This window comes from Aotus nancymaae, unplaced genomic scaffold (genome assembly GCF_030222135.1).
Source record: "Aotus nancymaae isolate 86718 unplaced genomic scaffold, 86718_ANA_hifiasm-v0.15.2.pri h1tg000017l, whole genome shotgun sequence".
NCBI classification, from domain to species: domain Eukaryota; kingdom Metazoa; phylum Chordata; class Mammalia; order Primates; family Aotidae; genus Aotus; species Aotus nancymaae.
The window spans coordinates 13,743,574-13,756,580 of NW_026988429.1; the positions used below are offsets into that span (position 1 = coordinate 13,743,574).

Sequence of the window (13,007 nt, forward strand, 5' to 3'; positions counted from 1 at the left end):
CCACCCATCTTTGACTCCCAAAATGCTGAGGTTACAGACGTGGACCACTGTGCCCAGCCAGCCTAAAGTATACTTCTAAAAGGCCACACAAAAAATATTTCACGTATTTCAGTATTCAAGTATTTCAGTTTTGTTTTCTTTTGCCTTCTGGAAATAAATGCTACAAGTGCATCTACTGCACATGCAAATAAAAGTTTTCTTGGCTGACTAAAAATGAATCATTACAGACTCTTAAAGATTACTGCTTAACATTTGTTGTCAATGGGAGGACAAATAGGTATGAGTGAGATATTCAGAAGAGACCCTAGCATCTTCACTCAGGAACATGGAGAAGGACCACTCCAAAAGCATACACATTACAACCTCACAAGCTTGTACTAGCATGTTGTTTGTATAAGCCTCAACTATACAATATCATAGGCAATGAAATTTTAACTAGAAAGGCATCTGGATTTTATCTTCTGCTTTGACAACTTTTCTGATGGACCTAATCTCACATTTCTAGGGATCCCAACATCCCCTGAGCAACACAAATAAATGCAAATTGCATCTATTTCCCTCCCCATGAGAACATCAGCTACTCTGATTTTTTTCCTCTGTGCTTTGTTATTGTTATTAATGTCACCCACTCTCTCATTCTAAGAATCCTAGTACATTTCTAAATTAACAACTTCTAGGTACTCACATTCAGTTACCAAATCCTATCAGCTCCTCCTATTCAATTCCTTACACTCAATTCTTATTTTAGGACTAAACTGTCGCCAAAAAATCTAATGAACATTCCTGTCTCTTGTCCTTTCCTTGCATCAGCCATCCACATGCTGCTACCAGAGTCACCGCCACTTTGATCACACTGCTTTTTCTACTCAAAGACCCAAATGTCTACAAAATAAGATACCAACTTATTTGCTTGGCATTTAAGGTGCTACAAGCTTTTTTTTCCCCTGAGACGGAGTCTCACTCTGTCACCCAGGCTGGAGTATACTGATGCTATCTCAGCTCACTGTAACCTCCACCTGCCTTTTAATAGAGATGAAATTTTTGTCATATTGGCCAGGCTGGTCTTGAACCTGGCCTCAAGTGATCCACCAACCTAGGGCTCCTAAAGTGCTGGGATTACAAACATGAGCCGCTGTACCTGGCCAACCTATCTTTTTCTTCCTCTCTTCCATCCTCCCCAATTCTTACCCTTTGCTCCACCTATTCCAGAACTCTCACCATTCTCCATTCCAGGTGCTTGCGAGAGCCTTTGCTCAGGCCATTTTATGCACTTGGCCATCCCTCCCATACCTGTCTCCTGAGGGAAAGGCTACTCTTGCACACTCAGAGCAAATGCCTCCATTTCCACAAAGTTTGACTTCTTTACTGCCTTTTGGCCACATCTGCTCTTCTTCATGAGAAGTTATATAATACTTAATCGAGATGAGGCAAAGGTCAAAATCTTCCTTGCATTGTATTTACTTGAGTACACATACAAAAGCACCAAAAAGGTACAAGCTTCTTGAGGGGAGAAACCTTGCTTAGTTTTTATAGCCTATGTAGTACCTGGCACATATGAATATTTAAACTACTCGAAAGTTATTTACCAAAAGAAAAAAATTAGTTCCCTAGTACCCAAACCATCCAATTCCTGTCCCTCCCAGACAGGAATTTAAAAAAAACTGTGACTACCAGATAAGATGATAGCACAACAATTAGCGTGCATTTAATCAAGAATCAACAAGAGGCCAGGCATGGTGGCTTATGCCTGCAATTCCAGCACTTTGGGAGGCAGAGACGAGTGGATCATTTGAGGTCAGGAGTTTGAGATCAGCCTGGCCAACATGGTGAAACCCCATCTCTACTAAAAATACAAAAATTAGCCAGGTATGGTGGCTCACGCCTGTAATCTCAGCACTTTGGGAGGCCGAGGCAGATGAATCACCTGAGGTCAAGAGTTTGAGATCAGTCTGGCCAACATGGTGAAACTCCATCTCTAGTAAAAATACAAAATTAGCCAGGTGTGGTGGCGCATGCCTGTAATCCCAGCACTTTGGGAGGCCGAGGCAGGTGAATCACCTGAGATCAGGAGTCTGAGACCAGCCTGGCCAACATGGTGAAACTCTGTCTTTACTAAAAATACAAAATTAGCTGGGTGTGGTGGTATGTGCCTGTAATCCCAGCTCCTTGGGAGGCTGAAGCACGAGAATCACTTGAACCAGGGTGACAGAGCGAGACCCAGTCTCAAAAAAGAAATAAAAGAAGCAACAAGAGCCTTCTACATAGATAGAATAAAAGGTATTGATAGAAACCTATCATCTTAAGCATTACACTGCTCTGAGTCAGAAATCACACTTCTAGGAATCTATTCTAAGGAAACAGATATTGTCAAAATGTATATAAAAAGATGATACAGCAAAGTTTTTTTTTATGGTAAAGTTATTTCTAATTGTAACAAATTAGAAACCAAATTGTTTATCAATACAAAATGGTTAAATATGGCATGTGTATTAAATGGACTATTACCAAGCTACAAAATACTTTTAATATACTTTAGAATATTGTTAATAACATGAAAAATATAGAGGATATGACAAAGAAAGCAACAGACAAAACTGTACAGTACTGGCGACTGACTACCAGTTAGGTAAATTTATGACCAGAAAACAAAATCAAGGCCAGGTGTGGTGGCTCACACCTGTAATCCCAGCAATTTGGGAGGCCGGGGCAGGCAGATCATGAGGTCAGGAGTTCGAGATCATCCTAACATGGTGAAACCCTGTCTCTACTAAAAAAATACAAAAATTAGCTGGGCAAGGTGGCATGTGCCTGTAGTACCAGAGACTCGGGAGGCTGAGGCAGGAGAATCTCTTCAACCCGGGAGGTGGAGGTTGCAGGGAACTGAGATTGTGCCGCTGCACTCCAGCCTGGGAAACAGATTGAAACTCCATCTCAAAAAAAAGAAAGAAAACAAAATCAAAAGGAAATACTCTAAATTAGCCGGGTGTGGTGGTGTGCCCGGCTAATTTAGTTATTACTGGGTAGAAACAATATAATTCAAATGTTTTTGTTCTAGTACTTTTCCTTAATTACACAAAGATATAGAATTATTTTAAAATGCTGCAATTTATTGAAGTCTATAGGGAAGTTCTGAGTTAAGAATTAAAAACAAGGACATTTAAAAGTAGATAGAAAGCAACCTAACAACTTTTAGACAGCTGGTTACTTGGCAGCACTTAGAAACTAAGATTTGAAAGGTCTGAAACCGTGTTTTCTGTGGTACTTACAGAGTATAGTAAGAAGGATATTTTACCCATAAGATTAGATCACCTTGTGCTGATTTCAAGTTTACCAAGGTACACAAGGTACACTATTACCTATTGGGGAGACGGATCCTCTTGATAGCATAATTGCAGTCATCTACTTTGTTTTTAGCTTCAAAAACAACTCCAAAGCCGCCACGTCCCAGACATTGAATTGGTTCAAAATCAGTTAGATATCTTTAAAGAGAGGTAAAATTTATAAAAGTTTGCAACAGTTTTAAATTTTGTGGTAAGGTGAAAATCAGTTAAATCTTATGCCACATAAAAATGTATAAACTCATAGAACTCATCTTAATAAATAGTATATTTTGAATTTGATTAACAGCAATTTTAATTATTCTGTTTGTATAAATGAAGCAAACACACTGTTATAAATTTCCTAGAAAAAAATTTAAAATGAAAAATATGTGTTTAATTGGGAATCTCTTGTTAATCACTTGTTCTTACAGCAATTGCACTACTGATGTGTGCTGTCCAATACTTCCTATCATCTGCCAAAATATCATATTCCTAATTCTCAAATCTTTTACATTCTGTCACATTTTGTATTAAATTACGGAAAATGTATTTTTATCTTAGCTAATTAACTGTAAATTTTATGGGAAAAAGCAATCCTATTATACCCAGGTATTATTTTAGCCATAAACCTTCCTAGGAACCAAAGCTGATATGGGCTGGGTTTCCTCACGAGTCAGTTTACTTACTACTGGAGGTATCAAGTCAGACAGAAGCCAACTTGCCATCTGTCACTTACAGGGGCCTCCACTCAGCAGCCGGTTTCTCCCTTTAGTGCTGACTTCATGGACCTGCACTGTACAATCCGATCAATTTGCACCATGCTCTCTCATAATTTCAAGGTTTTGCTTCTGCTTTCTGCTTCACTCGGACGGCCTTCCTCTTTGCTTTTAAAGAACCCTATTCTTCTTTCATTCTGCTCATCTCATCATCTCTGTAAGGCTTTCTTAGACCCCCATCTCGACATTCCCATAACATTCTGCACATAATACTTTGAAGCATTTAAACTTAATCTTAATTTTTTGCAATTATTTGTAAGCAGCTTCCTTGTTCCACCACCACTGCATTATGGGGGCCACGAATGGAGAAAATCATTCTTGTTTCTCTTAGTATTTCCAGAGATTGGGCACTACCTGGGAAACTGAAAGTCTAACAAACGTCTGTTGAATAAATGCATTAATTAAGAAATGACTTACATACTTATTAATTTAGTAGTTGCCTCAGCTGGTTAAAACATGGAGTTAAGAAGAAGCAATAGATTTCAACCTTCCATGGGCCAATTATCTTCATAGAGAATGAAGAATAATAATCTGTATTCCTAAAAATAGCCAGTCAAGGTACCTTAGTAAAAATCGGTCTCCCCAAACGCAAAAGCCCACAAAGTTCATGTCCTACTTCTAGAGGGCCAACTGAATTATCTTCCTATATTATGGGAAACAGCTATATAAAAACAGATTATCTTCCAAAAAGAGTAACATCTTATATGTGATTACAGACCCTAGAAATATAAGTATCATCTTTGCTTAAGTTGTCAGCTGATAAATGACAGAGCTGGGATTTGAACTCATGACTAAATGAAGAGTTTATGCTCTTACCAGTGCCTAGGACATCGGTGCCACTAAAAAACGTTAGGTATTATTATAGAACTCCTGTATTTTTTTTTTAAAAGACTCAACAGCTGCATTCTTCATATTGAATAAAGTTAAAGAAAAACCTCATTTAAGTCTAATTCAATTTTGAGTATATTATTCTAATTTTCTTGACAACAGTCTGACAAACACATCTTTATTCATGACACCACATATATTCTACTCCCAAAACCTCATCTACTTGCCAAACTCTTACTCACAATTTAAAATTCAATTCAAATATGGCTTCATTTGTGATGCTTTAACAGATTTAGTGATTTGGTTCATGACTTTTTTCTTATATGTTTGTTTGACCCAGTAGCATCTTTCCCACAGACTTCAAGCTTCTCTAGGACAGGAGCAGTCTTTTTATTTCTCCCAAAGCCTGAAATACTGTCCTGCACACAGCTGTTCAGAATAAATATTTAATGAACAATGAGTGACTTCAGTAGTAGACTACCTCATGGGAGTTGTTGGATTCTTTATTGTTGCCCTTTCTCTCACTGCCTGCTGGTGTTGACAGTCACTGACATATTAGTATTTTTATTAGCAAGGGTATTAAAGTAGACTTTACCATTTGTTAATCCCCTAGTAAATTTTGCTTTGTTTATGTAATTGACTGATTTTACCTGTTCCTCACCATTCTGAAGCAGCTGGTTTGATAGAAAGGTAGAATGGCCTTTTGAAGACTCCATTACACTGCCAGGTAGGTACCTTACAGGGCTGGGGCAAGGTTCTCCAGAAAGCTGTATATGCTCTGAATCAGTGTCTAATATGTAGCATGGTTTCTCCCATAGCCAGTATTTACAGGTCCAGGAATCAAGGGATGAAAATGGGAATGGCATCACTCACCATTACCCCCTGGTGATCCATTAGCAAAATTTTTGCTTTCTGCTCCTGTGACTTATGGTTGGCTTGCCTAGAGGTCTTAGTCTAAAAGGGAGGAACACTTCCACCAGGAGATACAATAATGATGCCACTGAATTGGAAGTTAAGCCTGCTGCCCAGCAACTTTGAACTCCTCATGCCTTTGAATCAACAAAGAAGAGAGATACTGTGCTGGCTGGGTGACTAATCCTGACTACCAAGGGGAAACTGGATTGCTGCTTCACAATGGAGGTGTAAGAAAGAGTAGGTCTGAAATACACGAGATCCCTTAGGGATCTCTTTGTATAATCATGCCTCGTGATTAAGGTCAATGGAAAACTACAACAATCCAATCCCGGTAGAACTACCAATCTCCCAGACCCTTCAGGACTGTGGATTTGGCTCACCTCACCAGATAAAGAACTACAACCAGCAGAGGTGTTCTCTGATGGCAAAAGGAATATGGGATGGATAGGGCAAGAAGGTACTTAAAAATACCAGCTGTGACCACATGACAGGTGACAAAAATAACTAATTGTCACAAGTATTTCCTTAATTTGTTGTGAATATGCTTGTGCATCTATGTCTATACAGAAGTAGATATACTGCTTGCTTCAGCAGCACATATACTATATAGAAGTAGATATATATAGATATATGCATATGTAAAAGGTATATATGTACATCTTGTCATTTCAGTTTCCTTGGAGAGCCTAATATACATATTTATCTATGATTTTCAATCTTTTCTCCCATAAAATCATTACCCTAGATATTAAGCAGTATAATTCCATGTGTTTTCCTTGTCCCCGTATCACTAAAGTGTTAAGAAGGATGCTGTCAAGACAAAGAGAAGAGTAGATATAATCCACATAATATGAAAAATAAACCATAATACCATGTCAAGTATCGCAATGCATCAAAGGTGATATTTTATACTTGAGAGATTGCTAACAGCTTCTCTACTTTTATTTTACTTTTATTTAAACTGCCTACTTTTAGCTAATCCACTCCCCCTTCTGCTTTTAAAAACTATCTGTTCTGTTAGTGTTTTTTCCCTGTATTTCTACTTCTTATTATGGATAGAACAATAATGGAAATAAATGAAGATTCAGAAACACGTGGAGATTTATATTATACTCTTATAAACACAATAATTATTATTTGGTACTATAAATGCTAATCCTAGTATATAGTAGACCCTAAATGGCTAAGTTACTTGAATAAGAACTTAATTTGGTAGCTTAAATTCTATACTCCTATAACATTCTATTTTTATCTTTGTTAGGGTATATACCATTTTTATTATATTTAAGTTACTTGAATTTATTGATTGAGGGTTAAATCTATGTTTTATTTATCTAGATATCCACACTTTTAAAAAAAAAAAAAACAAGATCTTAGGTTATTTTTTCTTTGATTAAAATGGTTGCCATCAGAAGCTATAACACACATCTGTATTTTATAACACTCTTACCGTGATATATATCCAGAGTTTTTTATGTCATTCCAGCTACTGTCATTGGTTTCACCACTTACAGAATCATATTTATTTTCAGTTTGACACTGAGTTTCAGACTCCTTCCTTTGCTGATAAGGTGAAAAACAAAATTATTACCAGTACAAAGCTGAACTGAAGTTAGCTAAGATTCTTAGGTTATAAAATAAATAACACTGAAAAATAAATAAGTAGCATTGAGAAAAATAAAAGCATTATGAAAATAAAATGCAGCATTATGCTTTATTATGAAAGAAAAACAGTTTATCTTCCCATTGCTATCCCTCTAGTCTTTGAGGGGATTTTGTTTCTTTATAATGTGGCTATGTCATATGTACAGCATGATACATAACTAGATATAAAGAGGAAGACAGTGCACACATGTAAGCATAAATATAAACTCCTGGGCAAGACTAGAGTGATTTGACAAAACGAGGTTAAAAAAAAAGCAAACAAAAAAACCCAGTAACAACAACAAAAAGACTAGAGTGATTTCTTTCCCAACCAATTTTGTAGACTGCATTAAAAATGCTTTCAGGCCGGGCGCGGTGGCTCAAGCCTGTAATCCCAGCACTTTGGGAGGCCAAGGCGGGTGGATCACGAGGTCAAGAGATCGAGACCATCCTGGTCAACATGGTGAAACCCCGTCTCTACTAATACAAAAAATTAGCTGGGCATGGTGGTGCGTGCCTGTAATCCCAGCTACTCAGGAGGCTGAGGCAGGAGAATTGCCTGAACCCAGGAGGCGGAGGTTGCGGTGAGCCGAGATCGCGCCATTGCACTCCAGCCTGGGTAACAAGAGCGAAACTCTGTCTCAAAAAAAAAAAAAAAAATGCTTTCAATAAGGCCGGGCATATTGGCTCACGCCTGTAATCCCAACACTTTGGGAGGATGAGACATGCGGATCACCTGAGGTCAGGAGTTTGAGACCAGTCTGACCAACATGGAGAAACCCTGTCTCTATTAAAAAAAAAATGCTTTCAATAACAGGAAATTAAATTAGGCAATGCCTCTTTACCAAAGTCTCCTAAAAGATTTTCCAGAGGATGCTAATAATTATTATTGTCAAATGGGGGCACTGTGGGTCACCTGTTTAGTCACTGATTCAACAAATCTATACTGAGTTCCAATTATGTGCCAAGCACTGTGTAAGGGGTTGACAGGATGGTGGCAAACAGTGTAGACTTGTCCTTGTCCTTAAGAATGTACAGTCTAGGCCAGGCGTGGTGGCTCATGCCTGTAATCCCAGAACTCTGGGAAGCTGAGGAGGGTAGATCTCTTGAGGTCAGGAGTTTGAGACCAGCCTGACCAACATGAAGAAACCCCATCTCTACAAAAAATACAAAAAATTAGCTGGGTGTGGTGGCACATGAGATCACTTAGGGATCTCTTTGTATAATCATGCCTTGTGATTAAGATCAATGGAAAACTACATTGACCTTAATCAACCTCTGGGAGGCGGAGGTTGCAGTGAGCAGAGATTGTGCCACTGCATTCTAGCTTGGGTGACAGAGTGAGACAAGTGAGACCCTGTCTCTGGAAAAAAAAATACAGTCTAGAGAGAGAGAGAAATTAGGAATTACATATTAAATATTTTAGTAAATACTTTAATAAGAGAAGTACAGAGTATAGGCATAGGTAGAAAATCTAACTCAGAAATAGGAGGTTGAAGACGACTTCTCAGAGGGCATGACAACTAATTTCAAACTAAAAGATATTACCCAAGAGTTAATTATTTGGGAAGGCAGAAGAGGTGGAGAACAAGGCTCCAAGGCGAGATTAGAAAGATGAGTGCTACCAGGGTCACCGAGAGCATGGTCTACAGGAAGGACTGAAAGAGGCTCAGCCTAGAGGCTGAGCATGGGGGAGAGGAGGAAGGAATTAGGGTACCAGTGAAGGATGGGTCATGAGCAGTCACGGTATGAGTCATTCAGAACCTTGCATGTTCTAAGAAGTGTGGACTTGAGCATAACAACAATGGGGTGGGGGGGGTCATATATTAGAAGTTTTTAAGCCCAGAAATGCAGCTAGAGTTAGGGTGTGGAGAATGGACTGGAGACAGCCTGAGGACTAGGGGCACAGAGGCCAGTTAGAGGCTATTTCAGTGATTCAGAAGAGGTGTGATGATGGTATTTGTGCTGGGGAAATGAAAACTGACAAACAGAAGAGGAGAAAAATTTGAAGACATCTAGGAGAAGAATTTGACAGAACTTGGTGACTGATAAGGGAGAAAAAATGATTCATGGCTTTGGTGACCGCATATGGCAGTACTTTTCGTTGACAGGCTGGGGAGAGAAATGGGAGTGGAAATGAGGACAGTCTGAGATGGCTCATTTGAAGTGTCTGTGTAGCACCTACTAGATTGCTGTTCCAGAGAAACAGATACGGGAACCATTAGTATATAAGAAGATTAGAGCTGGGAAAGCAGGGAAGACCATCCAAGGACAGTTTGTGGGATGAACACTGAAAAGAGGGAGCCCTAAGGAATACCAACAATTACTGAGAGAATGAGAAAGATCAGGTCCTAAAGCATCCACATCACACCCAAGGAGACCAGAAGAGCATGGTGTCAAGGAAGCCAGGCAAGAAAAGTCAAAGGGAGATGTTCAACAGTGTCAAAAACAAAGAGGTTCAGTTAGACAAGGACTGAAAAATGTCCATTACATTTAACACAAGGAAGATCACTGAGAACTTTGGCAAGAGTAGCTTCGGTGGAGCAGTAGAGGTGGAAGCCAGGCTGCAATGGGTTGAGGAGGGAATGGGAGGTGGGGAAGTGGAAATCAGAGAGTAAGCAACAGTGATTCTTACCCTGTGAGGATGAGGATGGAAAAGCCTTCGCACAATAAACGTTGTTGCTATAATACAAAACAAAATCGTTGCAACTATTTCTTTCCACCAGTGTAAGAGGAGAACAGGATCCTTTTTGCGGATATTCTTGTTGTAATTTGGGTTGTCGAGGAACCTGACTGTGATCTGTGTGCTTCGTTTGTTCCTTTCCCTCTTGTAGTATGGTAGATAATAACCATTATCTTCAAATAAAAACATTAAAAAGGTTTTTTTTTTTAAAGGTAATACAAAATAGGCCCATCTTTATTAACATGTATCTATTTTCCTATGAGTGATCACACTAATTCCTTTTAAGTTTCATCTTAAACACATTTTAAACATCTTAATTTGTCTATTTTTTTCTCCCATAAACATAGATATTTTCCTTTATTCTATAAGGATATTAAATTTTCTTTGTATTAAGTAATAAGACTCTTAAGGGCTACTCCATTCATAACCTCATTAATAATTCAGTTATTTAAATACAAGACTTTATACTCAATCTTCTTTCAAGATACTTTTAGCTTTCCTTTTGCTTGGTTATCAATAAAATACCAAATTTTACCACCAATTATTCTTTACAAAATGAAAGGAAAACATCCATGCTCTTTGGTTCAATTTGGGCTATCAAAATGAGTTTGTCTCAAAAAAACAGCTTCTTTTTTTTGGTTTTCTATTTTGTATTATGTGGTCAGATTACACAATTCTCTTTTACCTTGTCTTTTTTTCTGAGGCAGGGTCTTGCTCTGTTGCCCAGGCTGGGATCCAGTGATCTTGCCTGACTGCAACCTCTGCCTCCTCGGCTCAGGTGATCCTCCTGCCTCAGCCTCCTTGAGTAGCTGGGACTACAGGTGTGCACCACAATGCCTGACTAATTTTTTTATTTTTAGTAGAGACAGGGTTTCACCATGTTGGCTAGGCTGTTCTTGAACTACTGACCTCAAGTGATCTGCCCATCTTGGCCCCCCAAAGTGTTGGGATTACAGGCCTCAGCCACCATGCCTGGCCTACCTTGTCTTTTGATCAATATCAAGATAAAGGCTGCTGTTTCTAGTTCAGAGCTGTTTGTTTTTTTTTTTTTTAATCGATTTAACTTACATAATAACTTTCTGGTGCTAGAATCTAGGGTAACTGATGAGGAGTCTATGTGTTTACCTGATGCAGATTTGGGGACTTCTTAATTGCACAACTGTTTAAAAGACTTTCATATCTGAATATATCCTAACTTTAAAAAACTGCTGCTTACTACATAGAAATGTATTTCATGCCAAATTTCACCTATTCTTGATTTGCACTAATTTCTCTTGTCTGAGTAAGAAATTAAAATAACCTCATTGTGCATCATTTTCATGTAGTTTTATGAAAAACACATTTTCTTCATTATACAGGCTACTACACAGCCTACATAATATAGGCTGATAAATAAAAGCTAACAAGAACTAATGTTTACTGACACTATGTGCCACACATGATGTTAACTGAGACTTTGCATGCATTATCTCATTTAGGCCTCACAACAACTCAATACATAGATAATAGGATTATTATCATAACTTTATAGATATAGAAATTGAGACACAGGGGTGCTAGATGTGCCCAACCTAGCATGTGGCAAAAATGGGATTTCAACCCTGGCAACCTAACTTTGGAACTTATATGGTTAGTAATCATTCATGAAATGCTCTCCCGGGATATTTTATTTTCTATACTCTAATCAACTTTTCTTCATTTGAATTCTATTAATTAATTTTAAATTAAAAAATAAAATAAATAAAATTCAATATTTTCACTTACCATATGGATACTGCAAGATTGAAAGTGCACCATTACTGTACTCTTCATGAGAAAACTTATCATTACTAAGACATTTGTCAAATTCATCAGATCCTACCAAGACAGGAGTTCTGGAAGGAGAATCTAAAAGAAAATTATTATTTTCTTAATAATAACATTTCTTAAGTCTTAACTGTTATTACTTTAATAAAAATGCATGGGTTCAGTAATTGAATAAACTGATATTTGACCATAATTCAGTTCAAACATATAAGTTAAACAAATGGCCCAGGGCTCTTGTCTTTGAAAAGCACACAGTCTTACAAAGAATGTGAGTCATTTAAGCAATTAAAATATAATATGACATGTGTAGTAAAAAACACATACAAGGTATAGAAAGATAATGAAAGAAGTAGATGTCCAGTATTTTATTTCAATTCATTCATGTCTCAAAGAATATGATGTGTTAACCAGATAATTCTTACCTAAATAGTCTTAATATAAATATGTTAAGAGCTAAATGTTAGTTAGGCATAGTCAGCGAACAATTAAGTTTTTCTAAGTTTCTAAAAATGTTAAAATAGAGAAATATTTTATTAACATTTTTATAGAAGCAACTGCTGCTTCCTAGAAATAATGCTCTAAAGGATAATAAAAATTCATTATTAACACGTGAAATACCATCACGGTTTATCAATAAAATATAAAGTATACAGCAGTTCTTTGCAATATTCAAAACTACGGCAAAAATAGTCAGGATTAGGTCTCTGAACACTAACAATATTTATAAAAGCTTACAATTCACTTACGAATTAAGGGTTTCCATTTGATTGTTGGCAAAGGAATAATTGCATTTTCATTACTGACAGATTCCAAAGCCTTGGGACTTGTAGGAAACTTTTCTGAAATTCTGACTGATGACTGCAGATACAGCTGGCCCCTATACATTCCTGAATCAACCAGAACATTGTCAATTATGCACTGATGTTTTTTAAAAAAGGTTTTTCGATTAAATAAAATTACTTTAATTCCAGTTATTTCTACATATACTACAAAACTTGTCAAAGAAGAAACATGCTTGAAGCATTCAAAAATAAA

General features: G+C 37.4%; 1 protein-coding gene across 1 annotated transcript in view; it reads right to left on the reverse strand.

The window, feature by feature from the left end:
• EIF2AK3 (eukaryotic translation initiation factor 2 alpha kinase 3) overlaps positions 1-13,007 on the reverse strand; it is a 72,377-nt gene that overhangs the window by 19,257 nt on the left and 40,113 nt on the right. Inside the window, exons 7-11 of the mRNA XM_021672635.2 lie at positions 12,719-12,859; positions 11,931-12,053; positions 10,119-10,339; positions 7,290-7,402; positions 3,357-3,479 (exon numbers count right to left, since the gene is read on the reverse strand). Coding sequence (XP_021528310.2) covers positions 3,357-3,479; positions 7,290-7,402; positions 10,119-10,339; positions 11,931-12,053; positions 12,719-12,859 — 721 coding nt within the window. The remainder of the gene's footprint in view (positions 1-3,356; positions 3,480-7,289; positions 7,403-10,118; positions 10,340-11,930; positions 12,054-12,718; positions 12,860-13,007) is intronic.